Source organism: Xyrauchen texanus, chromosome 18, assembly GCF_025860055.1.
Source record: "Xyrauchen texanus isolate HMW12.3.18 chromosome 18, RBS_HiC_50CHRs, whole genome shotgun sequence".
In the NCBI taxonomy this organism is placed as follows: Eukaryota; Metazoa; Chordata; class Actinopteri; order Cypriniformes; family Catostomidae; genus Xyrauchen; species Xyrauchen texanus.
Window position 1 is genome coordinate 32,890,230 of NC_068293.1, and position 23,921 is coordinate 32,914,150.

Sequence of the window (23,921 nt, forward strand, 5' to 3'; positions counted from 1 at the left end):
CAAGTTAGCAAGCCATTGCTAACACATACGTTGTTCTTTAGTCAACCTTGTGCCTGTCTCCAACACAGTTAGACACATATTAAATGTATGCTAGAAATGCCAGCATGCATTAATTTCTCTATTGGGGGTTTTCAACATTTGCTGACACAGGGACCACCCACCCAGATTTTAAACCAACCCAGGGACCCCAATATAGGCTTTGGTTCCACCATAGCCATTAAACAAAAGTTGCTACATGCTTGCCAGTTACAGGGAGAGGGACATTCACATTCTAGAGCAGGGGTACTCAATAGGCAGAATCTGGTCCAGATCCGGACCGAAGGACAAATCAATCCGGACCGAGATCTAAATCTTTGTGCAAGTTATCTGACACCTGGCTAAGTGATTGTGTAAGCATACGTGTATACATGCGTGGAGCCAGAATAAAGTGCACTTAGAGCTAGAGCTAAATATTTATCTCTAGAGCAGAAATAAAGCTCATCCAGCGCAACGTGATTGTTGTCTAGCGCTGAATGTGCTTTTATTTCAGCAAAGCCAGGTTTGTGTCAGAACAAGTTAGTGTGCCACCTTTAGAGTTCTAATTTTGTGTAAATTAATCAGAGATGTCATCATAGGATGGGTGGGAAGGAAAGAAAAGCCTATTTATACTTAAATTAAGCAAATATAATTGTAATGCTTCACTCTTGTTTTTTAAATTGTTTGTTTGTTTGTTTGTTTGTTTATTTGTTTGTAGATTCTCACTTTAAGGAAAATATAAAAATGTTCCAACTGACTTTTAAAAACATTTTTCTCTGGAAACGCCTTGTTAATGAGAGGTCAACAAAGAATGGCCAGACTGGTTTGAAATGACAAAGTCTACAGTAACTCAGATAATTGCTCTATTCAGTTGTGGTGAGAAGAATAGCATCTCAGACCACAAATTTACCAGTCTGTCTCGAAAGAGCTTTACTGTTTCAAAAAGACCCTGATTACCTATTGTTGGCTTGATATCACTGACTATTAATGATGCATAAATTCAGTGGTAGTACGGCATACTACCAGTTAGTGTATTTTGGATTTGTGTGTCAAAGTTACTGCAAACTTCATAATGAAGGCATGGCAACCTCTTGTAATGAGGTTTGTATCATTGATATGCAATTGCTTAATTACTATTAGCAAGATGTTATACTTTCTCACACTGGAGTCTTTACAGGATAGCTGCTTGACATTTGGTCTTGTTTAATGGTAACTCGGAAAGACTGCAATCATTTTAAAGAAAGGGGTGATCATTTTAAGAGGAAGCTCAATTACCCCACACTGGACCGCAGCACTTTATTTTAGCTACAGAAAACAAAAGGAAAAAACACCACCCAAAGCACAAAACACATATAACAAGAGTATGAGAGACTCCAAGCATGTCTTAATTTTGACAACAGTTCTGGTAACAGTTTGAGAATATTGTTTAGTACAAATAGATAACTGAGAATGACACATTTGCTGCAATTGCTGCAATATTACTATCTGAAGTTGGTTAAATGAGAATGCAGGTAGAGAGGTAAGCAGGGGAGGAAGTGAAATCTCTGGAAATTAGTTTGAAATGTATTTGCCAAACACAGCTGTGACAATGCTCAAGGAAAATGAGTGTTGCAAACAAAGGATAGTTGGTTGTTTTATCTTGAAAACTTTTGAAAACTGCTTTGGAGGGGTCATTGCAGCACAGACACAAGTGCTGTCCCTGGAGCAAGCCATGGGGTGTCAATGTGTGGGCAGTCTCTGACAGACCTTGTGATTTGTGTACAGACAAAACAGCCTTCAAAATCTCCAGCATATACTCATGCAGCCCTGGCCATTGGAGCACTCAAACAGAGATAAACATGAAACACTAATATACTTCCGAACAAGACCGGAGTGGGATTCATATTCAGCCCGTGAATTTCATGTCCAAGTTAAGTGCCTTTATGTGATTGTTGGAGCTTAAAATTTTGTGTCATCATTCCCTTGCTTTGTATGGACCAACAACTGCAACTGTACATCAGTGTTCAGTACGTACAGGCTCACAATTAAAATTGTCAGTGCTTTGTATTTTAGATAATTAGCATAGCAACAGATCCAATGAAAACATGTGCAGCACTAAAATGCTCAGAAAACAATGAAGGCTGAGTGACTGTCTTTAAATTTTGACATGCCATTTAAGAAAAGTGCCATTTACCAACAATAAAGAGTGACAAAAAAAGACTAAAACTAACAAATTTGTACTTTTCTAAGCTCAAAGTAGACTAAGCTCCAGAAGCCGCCATGCGAGGTTCGATGTGTGAATGGCAAGCTCTGTGCACTTTGCTAGTTTTAATACTTTTTATGTCATAAACCGGTGAGATTTGAAACAACCTGTTCCATAACTGTTCTAGGAAGACAATATGTCAAAGAATTCCAAATCCTTGGGATCTGGAGACATTAAAAGACACTTACATGCTCAAGCTGATGCCCCTGAGGCCCCAAGCGATTTGTCCAGAGAAGTGATGGTAATTCTGTGAGAATTGTTGAACATGTTGGCAATGCTGACGTATGTTGTTGCTGACTTGGAGGATCTTGCTGTAATACATCGATCGATCACTGCCATGGAGAAAGAATTCACTGAAGTGGTTACAAGAGTGGGGGCTGTTGATAAACAGATTGATTATCTGAGTCATCGAAGAGGGAACTAGCTGCTAATCCGCTAGCAACCAAGGTGGATTTGGCTCATGTATGGGAGAAATGGGAGGACTTGGAGAACGACCGAATTGTCGGACTTCCTGAAGCCAAAGAAGGTCAGGATATGGTGAAATTCCTGAATAGACTTTTTCAAAATATGCTTGACATAACGGGCCATAAGCTGGAAATCGAGTAAGCTCATAGGGTTCCAGTTCGGCGATCCACTGAGGAAGACAGGCCCCGATCAATTCTGGCCAAATTTCTGAGATCATCCGATAAAGATCTTGTGTTGCATGAGACGAGGAGGAAGAATCACAGCATTTTCTTGTACCCAGATTTGCGAATTCGACAAGAGAGAAACGTGATCGATTCAAGGAATTCAAGAAACTCTTCTTGAGTTTCAAACATCTGCATGTTCTTTGTGCTTATGCCTCCTATTGGCTGGAGTTTGTTTAGTGGAGTATTTCTTGCAAGACAGTGGATTGATTAGCTCATGTGTTGCACTTATGTAGCAGACGAATGGGACTGCTCACTGAACATCCTTTTGACTCTCCAAGGAACATTTTTTTTTGTGCTTGTTCCACCTAGTGGATGGAGTTTGTTTTGTGGAATAACACACCTTCAGGACAGTTATGTGGATGAATCTACATGTTCTTTGTGTTTATTCTGCATATTGGATAGCGTTTGTTTTATAGATTATCTGTTGTTGTGTAACTCTGTCTCACAATATATGTATAAAAACACTGGAATTGAGCAATCCGACATGACTGTTTGAGTTTAAAGGGATTGATGGACTGTTGGTGCTGTCGTGCGCTGCGTTAATGCGCACATTTTAATTTTTCCTGTTTGTTTGGTTCTGGTGGAAGTTCGGGGTTTGATTGTTGAACTAATTTTGGAAAGTGGTCTTTAGAATTTTGTTTTTGACACACAGTCTATTTTTTCTCATATGTCAAAATGTTAATATGAGAGGATTGTCTCTCTCCATGTGGAATGAGAATGGGCTGGGGCACCCCATAAAAAGAAAGAAGGTTATTTCTCTTCTTAAGCGTATAAATATGATATAGTGTTTCTTCAGGAAATGCATCTTTGCCTGCAGGAAGCTGAAAAATTTGGAAAGATATGGGGTTGACATGTTTTCTTTAGTGCTGGCTCAAGTAAGAGCAGGGGAGTCATTACATTGATAAGTAAGCATCTACAATTAAAATGTCTCAAACAGATTAAAGATAAATTAGGAAGAGTCATTATTGTTTTAGCAGAAATTCAGGGGCAAAGTCTTATTATGGCTAATATTTACACACCTAATGTTGATGATCAGGAGTTTTTTATAGATCTGGAAGGGATGTTGCAAGCCACTGGCAATCTTTAATCTTTTGATGGACTCAGTCCTTGATCATAGAGAAGCAAAGGTGTGCAAGCCCCCTAGAGACCCAAATCTTGGTATTACAGATATTTGGAGACTTTTGAACCCATCTGGTGGTACTATACATTTTTTTCATCAGTCAATAAGATTTATTCTAGAATATAATTTTTTAAAATATTTAATTCCCTCATTTCATCTGTTTTTGATTTCTCAATCGGAAACATTTTAGTCTCAGATCATGCCCTGGTGAGTTTAGAGGTGTTGCCACATATGGAGAAAAGGAAATCATATAGTTGGTGCTTTAATTGATCTCTTTTGCAAAATCCAACAAACGTTAAAGGCTGAACTCAATGTTTATATGGAGAGCAACTGTCCTCAGTATCCTCTGTGGGCGTGGCTTGGGAGGCACTTAAAGCATTTTTTTATGGGCCGGATCACATAGGATGCCTCATTCACCAAAGAATCCAATGCATGAGAACTCGTGGAGTTGGAAGGGAATATTAAAAGTGCTGAGACAGAGCTGAAGTGCCAAATGTCATCTGATGGCCTCAGAGAATTGACCCGAATGAAATAAAGATATACTACTATTTTGTTGTGGAAGGTGGAGTTTTGGCTATTCAGGCAAGACCGGGGTCGGGGAACAAGGCAGGAAAAATTCTGGCCAGATATATAAAACAGAGAGATTTTTTTCTTCCATTCCCTCAGTGAAATCTTCTGGTGGTGAAATACTTACCTCAGCCTCATCACATTTATCTATGATCGGGAAGGTTAATGTTATTAAAATGTATTGTATTCCAAAATTCAACTACCTGCTACAGTCTCTCCCTATAGATGTCCCCCTATTTTATTTGAAGCAATTTGATAGCAAATGTCCTTCATTTGGAATGGTAAACGTCCCAGATTACATTTTAGTAAGTTGCATAGGCTGATTAACAAAGGAGGGCTAGGCCTACCGAAGATTTTGTTTTTATTATTATGCATTTGCTTTCAGTCATTTGGCTCATTGGTCACTTCCACCTGAGAGATCCCCTCCCTGGTTTTGTATTGAACAGGAAGTTATTGCCCCTATTTCGCCATTGTAAAGCCTCTCTATCAAACTAATCTGAGAAGTTAAGATACACCCGCATTTGCACTCAATATGGGCAAATGTCCAGAGTATTTAATTCAGACATTTATTTAAATGTTGCCTCAAGCATAAGACTGAACCCAAAATTATGTGTTAATAAGTCCCATTTCTGCTGGTCAGAGTGGATTGTGAGGGAGGTTAATACACCTATATGAGAGTAGAGTGTTGAGATCCTTTGAAAAATTGGTTCAACATTTTGGAATTCCCAGATCTCAGTTCTTTAGGTATTTACAGCTGTGCCACCTGCTCTGTACTATTTTTGGGAGTAGCATACACCCCCCTAAAGCAACAAATTCTCTGGGAGTGGTGATTACTGCTATTGGAAAAGGTCATGAGGCATCAGTGTATTACTCCCTGCTAATTCAGAGTCTGAGGAATGGAGCTATAACTTCTATCAAGAGATTGTGGGAGAAATATTTAAACTTGGAATTGGAGGAGGGAGTGTGGGATAGGTTCAATTCAATTACATAGATTCTATTGGATCCCATCTAGATTGAAAAGGCTTGGTATTAGAGACACCCACCTGCTGGCGATGCCAATCAGAAATTGGAGACACAACCCAGGTTTTTGGGTAGTGTGTTAAAATCCAAGAATTTTGGTTGAAGCTTCAGAGTTTTATGTGTGACATATTGGGCAAATAAAATTTTGCCCCAGACTCTGTATTTTAGGCGATGGGGTGGTAATCAATATATGGAATAAACACATAAACAACTGGGTCCTAACCAATGTCATGATCACCAGAGAAGTTGTTTTAAGGGGATCAAAGTTGGCTGGAGCGCCCCCATTTCAGGAGTGGTGCTCAGAGATGGGAGGGCGTTGGCTTTAGAAGAAGGGTCATCTAGAAACTGAAGAATTTTGATTTTTTTGTTGGGAAATGGGGCAAATATTTGCCATTCTTGGAGGGCTCTTGGGGTGGGGCAGTGGAGAGAGAGGTGTAGTTATTGATTATTATTATTTAAGTTTTTGTGTGTGTATGTGCTCATGTGGGACCACAGGGGTGTTTGTTGAGGGTCGGGTGGGGTTGGTGATTGGGAGCGGAGGTAGTAGGGGTTACATTTTGATTCTGTATATATATGTTTTCTTTTCATTCTTTGTTATGTGAATCAATACAAATATTAATCACAGAGTTATTTTTCCAGCCCTTTTCCTCACTCTGGAAGTGTACGGTTGTTGAAAGGAGGGCAGGGGGCAACCAATAATCCTCTCAGCAGTACGAACTGTCCTTTGTATTCTTCTGATGTCCGATTTCATAGCTGAGGATTACTCAAGGATAAGATGTTGGAGTGATGGCTGCTGGAAATGGGGACTGTATATAGTTTATCAAAAAAAATATTTTTTCAAATAGTGACGGTGGTCTATTTAAAAAAAAAAAAAACCCATCAGGATCTTTTTACATCTGAGAATCTGGACAAACTGACAACTTAGAATGCCAAGAATCTGCAAAGCTGTCATTGCTGCACGTGGAGGATTTTTTGATGAGAACCCTTTGAATAAGTTTAAGAAGTTCAGAATTTTTTTTTTCAAATTTTAATAGTAATTTTTTATGTTATTAATGTCCTGACTATACTCTGTGATCAGTTGAATGTCACTTTGGTTAATAAAGTACCAATTTCCTTCCAAAGAGCAAAATCTGTACATTATTCCAAACTTTTGACTGCCATTGTAATCAGCATTCACTTTTGTTTTACAGTGAATCAATGATTAAATACTTTTCATTTTTAGGTGAACAATAGCTGTAAAATATTTTAAGTATAATATAGGTCAATGCAATAATGTTTATGTTGTAAATAGGGCTGTCAAAAATAAAATTTACAATTTTAATTAAACTATTTTTTTTTTAAATAGAATGATCTATTTTATTAAATGCCTTGCCGATTATTTAATCAAATCACAATTAACTATCAATATTTGCTGAGAAAGGCCACCAAATAAAGATAATTTCAGAAAAATTACATGTATGTATATATATATATATATATATATATATATATATATATATATATATATATATTATCAAAACATTGATTAGATAATGCAAAAGGTGGCTTTAGAAGTCAACATATTGTTTGTTTTATTCCCATATCACTAAACAAAAGCCTACAACACCGATCCATTTTGCAATTCAGTTTGCCCATCTGTCCTGTTCTCACAGGATTTATTCTTACATTAAACTTTGCTATTTTTAATTGTTGGTCTATGTGCAAATGCGTCATATGGACGCTTTTTGGAGCATTTCACGGGTTTCAGTGCAGGCTAATTAACGTTGCGTTTTTAGGTCGCTGTTTCAACGTAAAAGTAGTTCAAACTTTAAAAATTTGCATCTCGAGCTTCTGTTATCACAAAGTTACTTGAATAGCTAAGATGGTAGGATACATACGTTTATTACAGTATTTACGTACGGGTCTGGGGGCACGAGTACTGTAGGCCTATCTAGCTATGTTTTTTTTAAGTGGAATTTTTTATATAATTAAACGCAGTCACACTAAATTATGTAACGTGTTAAATCGATAGCCCTAATTATTAAAGGAGGTCATTTGATGACAAATAGCTCTTTTTATCTAATTATTTTTATATAAAATCTTTTTTTTTAATTAGCCAATACGTGTTAACCATACAGCTACAGTATGTTCAGTGTAATGCATACTACATAGGCTACTAAGCAGCATATATTGTATTCTGTCAGATAGATAGATAGATAGATAGATAGATAGATAGATAGATAGATAGATAGATAGATAGATAGATAGATAGATAGATAGATAGATAGATAGATAAAAGAACGGATGGATGTTGAAAGGTCTATGAGTTACAATTAAATCAATTTGGTCTTGGTTTGGCTTAAAGTTAAAACTTAAATTATAGTTTGTTGGCTTTTTCAAGTGTCCGTGAAATTTGTGCGTTTCCCCTGCTCGATCCCTTGCGCAACGTCAGGTGGCTGGAAACCGATCAAAGTCAAGACAAGCTCACAGTGCGTAATTGTCCCCATCCATCTGCAAACACTCCGTCTCTCTCCCTATCTCTCTCTCTCTTCGCTCACACTGTCGCCTGCAAGCTCATGTGTGCGCGCGTCTAGAAATTCATCTGAATGCGTAGAGCGAAGGAGGCTCGGTGCGCTCTGCAGACTAATTCCACTTGTCATTCGGAATAACGGCTCTCTACCGGAGGGCTGGAATCGGACTTCAGTACAAGAAGAGTGGTGGCCTTCGCCCTCACTCAGCAACGATGTCCGACTATATCCTCACCTTACTCGTCATACTGGGATTCGGGGATATATTCTCAAACGTTCAGACATTGAGAGACGTTGATTCAGAGCAAGGTAAGAGAGATGCAGCAGCCCTAATAAGAATTTACATCGCGGCTTGCGCCCGCGGACCATGCGGTTGAATTCCTTCCTATAACGTATCCGCGCATCTCATCACGCGTTTTATGTTGCTTCAGATTTTAGTTGTTGCTTGAGCATTTTTTCCGACAATTTGCATTTGATTAAATTACGAAATAGTCAGGTTGAGCTGGAGATTTCACTCGTGTGATGAAGTAGCCTAATTAGTGGTGTTTTTCCGATCCTTATTAGTAGGTTAGCCTCTTAGTGTGGTAGTGTTGTGTATTAGTGTTGCGCTTAGGACTTAAACAGGTGAGTTTACATGTGAACTAATTGTAAAAAGCTCAAACCCTTATATTCCAGGTATGGTGTGATTTTGAGGTGGACAAATATGTACACTGTTAAAAGTGGGTACTTGCCATTGTGATCCAGCCCTTGCAATGAGTTGTGTTGGTGTGCACTAATGGAGCTATTCAGATTGATTCAGTGTTGTTTATAATCGTGTTGACGTTAATTTAGATGTTACCACATCTAATTTTAAGTGTAGTTGACGTAGGATGTAGTTTCCAGAGCGTACATATATCACCACCCAAGACTAATGAATATTGTTTCCAAGTTATTATGGATGTTGCGCATGTTGCAACTATACAACGTTTGTCCTATACCATGGATTGTTCTGACTAAAGAGCATACACTTTTAGCTGAAGAGTAACAATAGTAAGTGACACTGTCAGAGTAATCGAAATCAATACACCATTGCTATTCATTTTAGGAGCAGGTAGAATTAATGCATCTTGATGGGGTGGTCAGCAAGTCTTAAATTAGTTGGGTTTTGCTCATTTGCAGTAAATTATTGTGCAAATCCCTGTTCAGTGTCGGATTGAGATAGAGAAAATATTGTCAGTTAGAACAAAAAGCTCTGTCAGGATTGTTTCTCCCTTGTGCTCTGAGCAGTAGACCAGCAGATCTGGAGATTAAACAGTTGGTTCTGGTCTCAAGTAGGCTACCACACATGAATATATACACATTATAGAGTAGAACTATAGTTATGGCATGGTTGTTGTTTATAACCAAAAACAACATTAATAAACGTCTCTGCAGTGATTAACTGTCCGTTTTGTTGCTCTGTATCTTTTGCTCTTCATTTATTGCCTGAAAATGTAGTGTTGTAATTACAAACCAAAGGTGATAAAAGGTTATTGTAATTTAAAATGTGATTTGTCCATTGCGATTATAAAATATATTAAAATCTATGTTTGATAGGTAAATTAATACTTTGAGGCATGATGTACACTACTGTAGACGCATCTTTGAATGCCATTCAGTATGATGTTACCAGCATGTGTTTCCCATTCACTTTCACTAATAATATGAATGCTCTCTTTATATGCCATTGTGTGTTTTTTATTTATTTATTATTTGTTTATCTATGACAACATAAATTGAATATGATTTACATGGTTATGTACCTCTGAAATACCTAATAATGTGTTTTATTGCATCTCAGTATACAGTGCAGTGATTTTAAATGAAATATATTGGGAATCAAATTCTTGTTTTAAGGTCAAAAGAAGCATTAAAGGGATAGTTTACTCCAAAATGAAAATTCTGTAATTATTTATTCACCGTCATGTTTTATGGAAAAAACGATGCAATTAAAGTGAATGGTGACTGAGGCTGTCAGTCCCTAACATTCTCCTTTTGTCTTTAATGGATAAAAGAAAATCATATGGGTTTAGATCAACACTTGGGTGAGTAAATTATGACAACATTTATATTTTTGGGTGAGCTATCCCTTTCAGATTATTTTTTTAATTGTGATTTATTAATCCAGGCATCAAAGGGTTAACTTGAAGGCGCTTCCTCGCACACATATTCTGAATCTTTCTGTCTTCATCCAGATGTATTCACAGAAAAAATATGCCATTTTCAAAAGCTGCACATTCATCATATCAGATAAATGTAAATGTCACAGCGCCCTGCAAAGAGATTATCTGAATAGTGGTACTCTGAGGTTTGTGTACTCCTGGTAAATGCAGGCATTAATATCCACATCATTATGATGCATCTGGTATATCCTAATTCTCATAACAGTCATTCACTTATTAATTTAAAAAATAACAACAGCAATACTCACAGCATAGTTATCGGTGTGGCTGTGACTTTAGGTGTCATGGGGTGCTTGATAAAACTGCTCTCTTGACAGTCTGTTTAGTGAATCCTTAATCATTGTTTACCATCTAATCGTGTGTATCACAGTCAGGAGTTTACAGAACTGGTGCAGGCAAACAAACTGAGTTTACCCAAACCATACTTCATTACATCAAACTTTTTTTTTATCTGACCGATGACTCTCACTTGAGATATTTATCAGCTATTACAAACAGTTCAAGGTTGCTGAAAATTTTTCCTGCTTAAAGAGAGCGTGGCATGCCCGAAAAAGCAGGTTAAGCAATATCCTTTATAATGAAATCAGAAGGATGGCCCCAGAGTCTAATTACTTGAGATTATATCTAGGCATGCTGTGCTGGGTTTATTGTCCAACTGTGATTTTTACCTGGTATTGGAGTAAAGTCAATTAAGGCACAAACCGTGATTGTTAAAATGACCTCAGTCATGCAAAGGCAATGCTGATCTGCTTCCCACTACATATGAGAAACGCTTTTGTGAAACCCAAAGGAAGGGCAGAGACCATGTCTGTGGTTGTGCAGGACCTTCTTCTACCTCACCGAAGCTGAAAAACAGCTAACCGTCTCAGGTTGGTCCACATTTATTATCATAGCTGGCTTGCTTCAGTGCCTGGAAAGTCTCACTTCAAAAAGTGCTTGCTTTTTATATCTGCCATATGGAACTTATTCAAGGGACATTTTTCTAGGTAGTCGTTAAAAAAATCCATGCCTGAACTTCAGGTGGTTCTACCCTGCCAACCTGGTAATTGGTCCAATGGTCTCAGTGTCCCAAGATGAATAGAACTTCCACCGCTTGTTGGAAGACCTGACGATACGTATCCATCTGACACTCTATAAAACAGTAACAAATAAGGCATGCTAATCCAGTAACAATGTACTTGCTCAAAAAAGGGTTTAGAATGATTAAGATGAAAAAGCAAAATTTTTGGGTTCTGCTAATAGCAGTAAAGCTGCCTCTGGAATTGATCCATTTAGCAACTGTGTGGCTTCATTGTTTTTTTTTTTTTTGCCGTTCCATTGCTCGGGCCATATGGTCCGATTGAAGTTTTGTTGTTGTTGGCCACAGATTCACATTAGTCAGTAAGGGTCTTGTCCTTTGTCGAATTGAGTGGATGTGGTTGAACTTTGCATTCGGTTCCAATCCTACATTGCACAGGTAATCTGTTGGCCTATGACATCATGTGCATCTGTATTCTGTGTTGACATGCTGGAACCAGCTTCTGTGTGACCTAATGAAGAAGGTCTAGGTGTTTTATTGCACCAAAGTGTTTTCAATCAGGTCTTAGATTTAAAAAAAAAAAAAAAAACTGTGGGGAAATCAATGAGTGCCTGATATGCATTCACTTGACAGTGGTCAATGCTTTAGCAAAGATCTTTGAATGCATATAAATGGATAGTTCACCCAATAATTAAAATTAATTTACAATTTACTCACATTGATGTTGTTCCAAACCCATATGACCTTCTTTCTTCTGTGGAAAACAAAGGGAGGCATTAGGCCGATTGTTAGGGACTAATATTTCACTTTTCCACTGCACTTTACAGTTCGACTCGCCTCAGCTCTACTCTCTTTACTTTTCTGAGAATGCATTTCCATTGCAGTTTAGTGCCACCTCAACATGGGTGATATTATAGGCTGATCGTCATAGTTGCACCGCCTCTACTGTCGTGACATCATCTTAAACGCAACAGAAACTGACCAAAACAATAACACAACCGCTAGCTGTTAGCCACTAGCTCATTGTGCTGCATAAAACAGTTGTTGCATGGTGATTTTACACAAATGTAACAGCTAAATTGGCCTGGTTGTTTTAGAAGCAAGCTTCCAGTAGCTGTCAACTAAATAAAGTGAAGCTTTCAAGCAGAGTATAGAGTAAACATAACAAAACATACCATCCTCCATCATGGATCAACGCAAGCCCAGGGCACTTCGAACCACTTCCACTTTTCCTTGATGGTTCTGTTGTCACTTTTAAGTTTTTTAACTTTTCCCTACACTGTTGGTTGGTCTGGTGGTAGCCGTGCGTGGCCAACAGCTGATACACTTCCTGAGAGACTTTATTGTTTCGCTCGTTGCTAACGAGTGGACCGTCTGTAGCTCGTTTATTGACCACGGCGTGGTTTTGCGCACAGCCATTTCTTTTTTCACAATTCGAAAGTCGAAACAAAATGATACTGTTATCGCTGTTACTAACTTTAAAACTAGTGGGTTGATGTCATGTGTTGGAAATCCAGTGACACTGGTTGTGACGATTCTCCCTGACCAATCAGTGATCTGCAGGATTTTGACATCACATCTAGTATCGGCTCAGCTTGCTTGGAACCTCGACCGAGGTGGTACTAAAAAAAGTATCAGGTACCAGGTACTATCCACAGTGGAAAACCCCCAAAAAGCAAGCAGAGTCAAAGTGAGTTACATTTACATTTATGCATTTGGCAGACGCTTTTATCCAAAGCGACTTACAGTGCACTTATTACAGAGACAATCCCCCCAGAGCAACCTGGAGTTAAGTGTCTTACTCAAGGGCCCAACAGTGGCATCTTGGTGGTGCTGGGGCTTGAACCCCCAACCTTCTGGTCAGTAACCCTGAGCCTCAACCACTGAGCCGCCACTGCCTCCAGTTTAGTTGAGTTGTACCGTGCAGTGTAAAAGCCCCATTAGTCTCACTCATCATTCAATTTTATTGCAACATTCTTACCATACAATGGAAATGAGTGGTGACTGAAACTGTCATTCTGCCTAACATCTCCAACATCTCAGAATGAGTATTTTTGGGTGAACCATCCCTTTACTGTGGAACTAGGATTGTGTATACAGTATGTTGTTAGTTTTGTGGGTTTATGCACTAATTTGAATTGGATCTGGATGAGTTTGCACAGTTTTCCGAAAACAGTGTTTCTGTCAGCTGTTAGATCTGGTATAACAAATGGTGGCCCAGTATCATAGGATAGTCCTTGGTAAATAACTTTTGGGCTGGAGGAGGAGACCCATGTTTGTGCTTGCTCACTGTTGGATTAATTATTCAGAGGTTTGAGATTAAGTTTTTTTTTTCCTCGAAATTTGCAGAATAAGTAATGTGATTAAGTAATGAATCACTTGATCTTTCTCTTTCCATTTCTTTTTTTTTTTTAATAAAATACGTGCAAATTCTGTAATTCAATTTAAATATGAAACATAAGAGTGAATAATTTATGGTTAGGAAAATACTGAGTTTTTTATACTGAAAATTAAGACTCAAATGAAAGATTAGCAAGTGCTTTGTGGAAAGCAGAGAATATTTTGATTTTAGAAGAGTTAATTGACAGCAAATACATAGACCAATGCCTTCAATAAAAAAACTGCTATTTTATTACTATTTTATTATTTTCACAATTTTGAATCACTCAAATGGAATAAATTTCATTATTGTTATTTTTCTGTAGCTAAAAAAAATACATTATATTAAAAACTAAACAAATGAATGGCATGCAACTTTATCACATTATTTTCCCTTTTATTTGGAACTTGATTGATTTTCATAATAAATAATGTCTCACATTATATAGCACCCAAGTAAAAAAAAGACTAAAAACTTAAAACCTAATATTATAAAATGGAAAATTCCAACTTTAAATTCAGATTGGTTGATGTTGTTCTCGTTTGAAGCTATTTAAAAATAGCTTCTATACACACACACCTGTGAGTGCATCATTACATTAGATTAATTTGATATTAATGAGTTATTTTGTGACTAGGGCCAAAACGATTAGTCGTTATCGACAACGTCGACAATAAAAAATTGTTTACAAAAATGTCCATTGTTCGTAACATGAGATCATATGAAACTCACGAGAGCATCACCACTGCTCGTGCCTGAAAACGATATAGATGCGCTTTTTAACTTTCCAAACATCTTCAGGTGATGTAGATCACAAAGTATGAATGGTCTGCACTTATATAGCTTTTTTAATCTTAGTGGTATTCAAACACTTGACAGCAGACACACACGAATGACAGCAGAGCTGCCATGCAAGGTGCTAGCCTGCCATTGGGAGCAACTTGGGGTTCATTGTCTTGCCCAAGGACACTTTGGCATGTGGAGTCGTGTGGGCTGGGAATCAAACCACCAACCCTGTGATTAGTGGACAAACCGCTCTACCATCTGAGCCACAGCTGCCACCGCTATAAGGGAATTATAATGCTGAAGCACTGTCGTCGTAAAGCAGACGACAGTGCAATAAAACAGAGCCGGATCTGGCATTCCGCTTATGCAAAACTTGCATGTCAGAGCATCTAAAAAGCAAACAACCTGGTGTTATAGCTTTAATGCTTTCTTTATTAAAGTTCAAATAATAAGGAAAACAAACTCAGAAAATGGCATTTCTCTGTGCGGTCAGCGCCGCTTCTAAGATTTGCATGAAGGGGGAGAAATTGAAACTGAACCCAGCTGATGCACACTTTGGCGCGGGGACACTCATCCCTCTTGTGCATTTCTGCAGCTATATTATAACGTGATGGCTTGCGATGTACTGAAGCATCATATACTGAAGGTGGGTATCTTATTATGAAGAAAATCAGCAATATGCAGCTCTATTAAGAAGCGAGAGTTTGTTTTTGTGAGTTAAATATGGATCGAAATGAACAAAGTTGAGAGAGTGTAGTCTTAGCCCATTATACACTGCAACAAAATTAATTTTTGATTAGTCTTTTTAGCTTGTTTTCCAAAAATAATATCTAAAAATCCTTTAAAACAACGTACATTTACTTTAGGAGCTATACTGCAGAAGAATATTTTTTATTGGAGAATGTTGAATAAAATCTTTAATATTTATATATTTAAAAATATCTTAATATAGCCTACTTAAAAAAATATACATTTATCTGAGAAGCAACATATAAGATATTTAGACTTGCTTTTAGAGAAGATATCTTGTATATGAGAATAATTTTTTTTTTTTTACTGCACCGGCAGAAATATAAACAAGTGAAAAAATACACTTATATAGAAGCCTTTATTTTGGTCACACATTATACTTACATTTTTGCATATATACAGTGAAATGTATTTCTTTTCACATATCCCAGCTAAGCTGTGATCAGAGTGCAGGGTCAGCCATGATACGGTGCCCCTGGAGCAGATAGGGTCAAGGGCCTTGCTCAAGGGCCCAACAGTGGCATCTTGGCAGTGCTGGGGCTTGAACCCTCAATCTTCTGGTCAGTAACCCAGAGCCTCAACCGCTGAGCCCACTGCCCAATTTAATTATATATTAAAGATATCAAGATATAAATATCTTAAATGTTGCTTCTCAAGAAAATATATCTTGTTTTAAGTATTTTTAGACAAATTAAATGGAAAACAAGTCAACATTTGATTACAATAATTTTTTTATTGAATTAAACTTTTTTTTTTATTTAAAGTTTAATTTAAAGTTAAATGCAAAGACTGTGTACTATGTCTTATCCAATTTTTGTGAGAGCGCTAATTCTAAAAGCAATTTTCGTGCCAGCGCAAAACACAAGTGGCTGTGGGCGGGAGTCTTTGCTCAATCTGTGGGTGTATGCGCGCAAACGGTGGCTCAAGGACATTGTAGTGAAATTAAACTTAAAACATTAAACAGAGAAACATATAACATATATAGCCCATATTACAAAACAAAGAACAATGGGAGAGCAGCAAAACATGTTTCAAGCATCCATAACACTGTCACGTCTGCAGGTGAGACAGGCCAATAGAGAACACATACATCGTGGTCTGGAGGCAGGAGGAAACACAGACATTCTCTGTAGTATTTCACCACTTTCACACACCATAGCACTGGAAAGATTGCAGACAAAATGGGAAAGAGTTCACAACAAGGACGTAGTTACTGCACAAAAGAACGTAAGACAAAAAAGGTCCATATTTCTATTCTTTAAATATAGTCCATTTACACTACAACATTTTCTATGAATTGTCTGTCTTCATTTATATTGACATTGCTTGACAGAGAATGGAATTTATAATAGGACGCAGACGGTGCATTAACCAGAGAAGAACCTCAGAATTAAATTGCACTTGCACTCAGCCAATTAGTGCTTTGCACACACAATTTCACCAACTCAATTGCGGCTAGACTCAGCGCATGCTTTTACGAAAATATAAAAATGTCATGGCCATGCCTACTGACTTTGCGCATATGACATATTGAATAGCACTGTACTGAAGACATAGCACTCTTAAAATAGGGCCCAAACTCTGCTTTGCAGTAATATCAACCTGGTCTCATAGTGAAAACGTGACTCTATATAAAATGTTTGCAAAACTCAATTCCCTGCAGTTTCCAGGAGAATTTAAAACTAGAGTTGCTACAACAACTGTGTGTTTTATTCACTTTCTCTCAATTCATGACTTTAATGGCTGATAATATCTTTATAAATGATTATTTTTTTCTCTATTACTCAGACCATGCTATTTTATGATATCGACACACTTTTACTCAAACAAATCTTTTGAAAAACAACATATTTGAATGCTTTTATAACAGACTCACCTCCATATATTCACTTATTCCAACACAGATAACTTGCTCAGTAGCCCACCTGATAGGGCATTGGTCTTAGAGTAGGACCGTGGTTCAAGTCCAGCCACTTCTTGAACATAAATATTTATCTCAAGATGACATGTGATATTACACATCAGAAACAGCACGGAATGGTGTGGTTGCTTCAGAAAATGTGCTTTTTCATTTCAATTGAAAACACTAATGGTTAGAATAGGGAAGAGTTTAAAAAATATAAAATATAAAATTCACCTTAAAGCCGTATCATTTTACTTGCTTTTGGCGCCCGCAGCTGGATATTTCACTGAAAAATACATGAATATTCAGCACGTACATTTTGAATTGTAAAAATTGTGTCATGTTCATGTAAATTTCATGAGACCAGGCTGAGTAATATATTTACCATGATGGTATATGCATTATTGCAGAATCTCTCCATATATGTCATAGCCTACCACACAACAGTGACATGTATCGAAAGGAAAAACAAAATGAACAAGAACATTAAATAATTATGGATTCTGATAATTCATAATGTTCATGGTAACAGAGTGTGAGATATATAACTTCCTCTAGCTCTTTGAACAGAATAGATACATCTGCTTAGCCCACCTTTTAGAAATGCCAAGGGTTTAGAAGGGATAAAACTAATGCTAGACTCGGAGTGATGCATGCAGACAGTAGACCAGAGCTGCAGAGATTCCACAGTATGTGAGACAATTTTATCCTGGGGCTAAAGTATGCCCAGTATCAGTCTTACAGCTTGAGCTCTGAACAAGTAGTTTGGGCCCCCTCAGGAGGCATATCATAGTCTGATAGTTAGCATGTAGCATTGGTACAGTGTTGAATCTTTAAAAAGCATCATAATACATGTGTGACTCAACCGCGACGCTGCAGCCATAGGGGTTTCATCCCTCTCACTCATTCATTCAGCCTATAAAGTCAGCTGTGGTTTATAATGTCATACCACATAAATAAAAATATATGTTTTTGTGCTGATACCTGTGGATATTAGAGGTTCAGTCTCTTGACATGTGACAAATAAGACCAAACACCTCAGGAGAGAATGTCCTGCCCATGGCTAGAGAAGCCTTTGAGAGAATGTCTTTCCTAAACTACTCTACACCTTGCCTGCTGTTGTGGCAGTGATCTAGGACCGCCAAACCAGATTAAAAGGGAACTGTCCAAACTGCCACCTGGCATGCAGCTAGGGCTAAGGATGGAATGTTGTAAAAAACCCTTACAGGAGCCTAATTCATCCTTCAGCCTTCAGTCAGGAGAAAGACCTTCATAAGGATTTGGGGTAGTCAGATAGGCGTTCAGGCTTTCTTTTACACCAATACACTTTGATAAAATGTATTATTTGATTTACTTAATTACCACCAGATTTGATTTGTAATATTTCTCATTTTGATTCAAATTGTTTAAAAGTCAAGAGATCTACTCTACTCGCAGTTTCATGCAGCTCGCATTCCCTTTGGTTTCTGCCATGGAAGTTTTAATAGCCATTTATTACATAATAAATAAATAATACAAAAACACTTCATTAAAAAAAAAGTTTTGAAACCAGTTCTAGCTCATAAACAAAACAAACATACCTAAAATATTTGGTCACCTAAATTGGTCTTGTTTCCTGATTTTAGAGGTGTTTAGAGCTCTTGTCAACTAGTCAGGCTGGGAGACCAGCTGGCCAACCACCCCTGCTTGTCCAGGCTGGATGACCAGCTAGAGCATCTTAAAGAAACATGAAGGAAGAGCATTATGTCTTCTCATACAATCCCCAAAATGTTGACATTTATTGCAATATTTAAATAAGCTTTTTTTTTTACACCTACCACAGAATAATAGATGAAAATGAATAGTGTTCCCTTTACAAAAAGCTTCACTACGATGCTGCGCTGCTAAGCGCTACGGGGAACAACCCTAGTTGTGACCGAGCTGAATAATGTGTGCAACACGTCAATGAACATTGACCGGAATTTATAGCCTCGGCTGATGTAATCATTAGATGCACCTGCGGCCAGGCTATAAATGGATACGTCACCAGGTGTCGTCAGAAAATCTTTTTTCAGAGCGATTCTGTTTCTGTGTGTTTCACAACCCTGCCAAAACTTTCTTTCCTCTGTTAGGAGTTAGAATCAGTTAGGCAGTATGCAGTGAACATTGTTCTCTTTTCTCTTCTGTTTAGAAAATATTATATATATATATATATATTTATAAAAAAAAAAAAAAAAGAAAAGAAAAGAAAAAAAAGAGAGAATGACTGAAAGCCGCAAACGGTGTGTGATCCCCTCTATAGCTGAAGACGACACACATCAGATTTTGCTCTGTTTGTTTGGGGGTAAGAGCAAGCTGCTCTCGCGTTGCAGCAGGGCGGGTGCGAGCACTGCGATTTGCTTTAACAGGCAGTGCTTCATGCTCACCTCCCTTGCTTCCGGGAGTCAGCACTCACGAAAAAAAAAAGATAGTTCGTGGGGCGCTTGCATGGATTTGGCTGAGGATTTGATCCCTTTCTCTCGCTCTCTCCCCAAACCCAGCTGGTCCTTCACATGATCTCGAAGCGCGTTCCGACGCTTCTTCGGATCATGAGGTGGATCGCGATTCTCTTCCCGCCTCCGAGCTTTCCGTCCGCGATAAAAAAATCTACGGAGGAATTGCTCGATGTTGTTACTCAAACGGTTGCCAGATTGGACTGGCCACGCGAAAAAGAGACACCAAACCCTCCAAATTAGGGGATAAATTTTATCTTTCAGTCTAAGAAAGGGAACGCCTCATGAGTCCCTTCCCTTCTTTGATAACCTCCATGAAGAGCTTTTTCGCTCATGGAGGAACCCCTAAAAATTAAAAATAATATATATATATTTTCTTCCCGTGTTCACATACCCTCGACGTCATTATATTTGACCATCGTGGGTGCTGAGGCACGGGGGTATTCAGTGATGCCGCCGGTCGAAGAGACGCTTGCGGGCTATCTCTCGCCGGGCTCGGTATCGTCACTTAAGAAGCCCTCTCTCCCCTCAAAGCCTTGTAGGACAACCTCCACTTTAGTGGGAAGGGCTTATCAAGCAGCAGGTCAGGCTGGTGCTGCTCTGCACACTATGCTGTTTTACAGGCGTACCAGGCTGACCTCCTGGACGACCTGAGTGTGGGTTGTGCGCTTGACGAGCAAGCCTCAGACCCGCCTCGGTCCTGTCTGAAGGGAGGCTCAAAAGCAAAGCGTGGTGAGTCGTGGTCCTCCTCCCAGGGATTGGGGACAGTCTCGCCTCCCTCGCCAGCCCCCGAAGCAAGACCTCAGGACTATAATTTCTAGTAAGAGAAAACCCTGATGGTCTTGCACCTAGATTAGGGGGTAGCTCCCCTCGGGACGGGGCCCGTGCCTCACTTCACTCCTCCCGGTACCCCCTCGAAGCCCCTCCATTCCCGCCACCTCTTGGTGTTTCGGGTTGCAGAGGCTTCCGTCAAAATTGGGTGTTTTCGCTGTTCCTGCATTTTATTCTGGACACGAAACACTCGACAACCCCTCAACAGGAAGTGTTCAAATATAATACCCATCTCAGAGATCCTGGCAGCGTGGAAACTTCTGCCAGATATATTCTTTTCTGTGGGTCTTATAAGGGCGTCAGGATTTAATTCACTCGCAGCTTTTCCGTGTTTCAACGGCGTGTTCTCACTACCGTAAACCGGATTTTTTTTTTATGTAAGAAAAAAAAAAACTCAATCTCCTGGATAAAGGGGCCATGTGTTCCCCTTCCAGAGAGAGAGTTAGGTTATTACACTAAATACTTCCCATTTCCTATGGAGGGTGAGGGGTGGCGTCTGGCTTAGATCTTAAAGCTTGAACTGCCCGTGGGTGTTCAAGTCCAAGATGATGCCTGTCAAGACGGTTGTGTCTCAAGCCCTACAACTCGTTTGGCTGGTCACCATCGATCTTATGACGCACTTCTATACTTCATTTAGAAGTTCTGCCACAACATGGAAAGTTCCTGAGGTTCGCCTCAGGGGCTGAAGTCTTCCAGGGTCAGGTTCTTTCACTCAGCCTAGCCCTTTTTACCCGCACATTCACAATGCATGATGTAGTGCTGGCTCCTTGCGACTCCGGGGCATCTGCATTCTGAATTATGTAGACAACAGGCTGATCCTAGCGCAGTTCCAGGAACTGGCAGTTCAGCACAGGGACATCGTCTTAGCTCATCTGTTTCTTTGGGGTTGATGCTCAACGCCAAGAAAAGCATCCTCTCTCCCACTCAGAACACTGTCTATCGGGGCATCGTATGGAGTTCAATCACAATGTGGGCACAACTGTCTCCCGCTAGGATTGAGTCCATTCAGATCACCATGAGCAAAGTCAGGCTAGGTGAAGGTTGCACTGTTATCAGTATCAACGATTTCCAGGTCTCAGGGCGACCGCGTGTAGGGTGTGAACAGGTCAGGTTTGGGGAATGTACAATTAATATTACTGATCGAAATCAATGATTAATCATACAGTGTGACCTGAACACCCATACATGTAAAAACGCCCCAAACGGGCTTATATAGTCCAAGAGTCTGCTTCAAATATATATAGATAATTAAACACAACGAATTATGATTAATTAGGAATATACCTCATATGCAGACAGGCTATATTAATTTTAATAACACCTCAATGGAATTGAACCGTAGGCTACCGCAACCAGTCAGTTCGTCCGCCAAACCACTTTTTTTGGTACTTTTGATCAATTCTCCAGAGGGGTTATTCCTAGTTATAAGCTCACTCATCAAAAGCACGTTAACTTACTTTGATAATATCAGCTCATAGCTTAAAATCGCACATTAAAGAGGCTTTGTTTTATGACCAACAAACACAGGCAATTACGCGTATAATTGATTTTAATACAAGGCACTATGATATATCAGTGCAATTGACAAACATACATATAACACAGAATAAGCATAAAATAAACGAAATAAATGCAGTAAGGGAAAGTGAAGAATTATTGGAGGTATGGCAAACTTATTACAACAATTAACCCTTTAAGAGCCAGCAACTGGAATTACACACTTTAACGCGTTGGAATTTCAGGTGAAATCATACTTGCACACTAGACCTTTTGTGTTGCTTGAGCGAGACTGCGTGTCCTCGTGGCATTCTTGAGACAGAGGACTTCGGTGTGGTGTTTCCAGAGCGTGGAGTTGAATAGTTGACGAGTGTTCTGGGGAGTTGCAGAAGATCGGGAGAAGAAGTGAGAGAGTGTGAGATGGCTTGAAGAGATCCAGGGGAAGTCCAAGGGAGGTCCAGAAGTGAAGTTGGGAGTTGGAAAGACAAGGCCGTAGCCTGGCGCACGCTTGGGAGTCCTTGAGGGCTTCCTAGTTCAGCATCATTCAGCAAGAGGGCAGGAAGCAAGAGAGAGAGAGAGAAGATCGGAGCGTTCGAAGAAGAGCGAAGTAAGAGAGCGAAAGTCCGTTGTTGGTGCAATTTATGCCCTTAGAAAATGTGTCCCACCTCTCATTGGCTCGACCAATAAGAAGAGTGGAAGTTTCAGGCGGGAATTTGGTTTATTGCCCCTTTGTTCTGAGAGGGGTTGTAGATGAAGAAACTAGAAAATCTTCTTGTAATACTAATATGTTGTTGTTATCGACATATCATGTACACAGTCATTTCAATCAATTTCAAAATACCAAGTTATAGAGACCAAATATGCCACACATATGATTTCAGTTAACCATAGTATGCAACGTCTGAAACATTAACCCATTAGAGTTTGCAAGAACTCATAGACAAAACACATTTAGGAAAATCATGAGATGGAACATTAGATACATGTTAATACATTTATCACAGGGATATATATATATATATAGGATATATGGGATTAAAAAGGGTTCATTTCTCCTTCTCAGTAAGAATTGAGTGAGAATCAGCCCTGTCTGAGCATTCCTTTGGAGGTCGTAAAATTCTCCTTTCTTTGGGCAGGAGAATGATTCCCTTGTCTCGTCAGGTTCATTTGCATGTTTATGACTGTGTTTATGACGGTAAGAGATTTTGGGCTGAATGACTCAAAAGATGGTAAACATAGCCGAAATACCATTCTATGGTGACCTTATATTTATTTTCGGCTAGGACAAATCGTAAGGTTTAATTTGATACCAAGAAAGATGTACTTGGTTCACTTAGACGTGGATATACACTGTTAGGCTATTAAATATAAGATCACCTTATTAACTATAACAGGTTTTACTACACTACTAAACTAATTTCAACTAGTTTTGATCTATCATCAGACAAATAAACACACAGGGATTAAAACATATTTCATTAGACATACATTTCTAAGTTTAAAACTGAAAAACACACACATTCTCTGTTGCCAACTTTTCACCTGCCCTTTTCTCACGTGGTGAAACACAGAGTATCACATGTGCGGGGGTTTTTAGAAAGCACCACGAGGATCCTCTGTCAATAGTTCATTGTCTCTTTGTCAATACATTTATTGTGCTCGTGGAGACTAGTCGGCGCTATTGCAGTAATTAGGGGAGTTTTAACAGTAAGTTCTTGTTTGTTCGGAACCTGCTGAGTTAATGATTATCCTTCATTGATTTCTCCAGATGCTACAGCGTCCACGGTGATCCCTCTGGACCTTCTGCTCATGAGACCGTTTTTGTTGTGGCCAAAAGCCAGGGGATTTCTTCCAAGGGCCAAAACCCCTAGGCTAAAAAGGGTTACGCACCTCAGGCTTCGTTCCCTTTCTATGTGGTTCAGAC

The 23,921-nt window shown here is 38.9% G+C and overlaps 1 protein-coding gene across 1 annotated transcript in view; it reads left to right on the plus strand.

Annotated features, from left to right (window-relative positions):
• Positions 1-8,375: 8,375 nt before the first annotated feature.
• LOC127658763 (low-density lipoprotein receptor-related protein 1B-like) overlaps positions 8,376-23,921 on the plus strand; it is a 471,292-nt gene continuing 455,746 nt past the window's right edge. The window contains exon 1 of the mRNA XM_052148252.1: positions 8,376-8,469. Coding sequence (XP_052004212.1) covers positions 8,376-8,469 — 94 coding nt within the window. The remainder of the gene's footprint in view (positions 8,470-23,921) is intronic.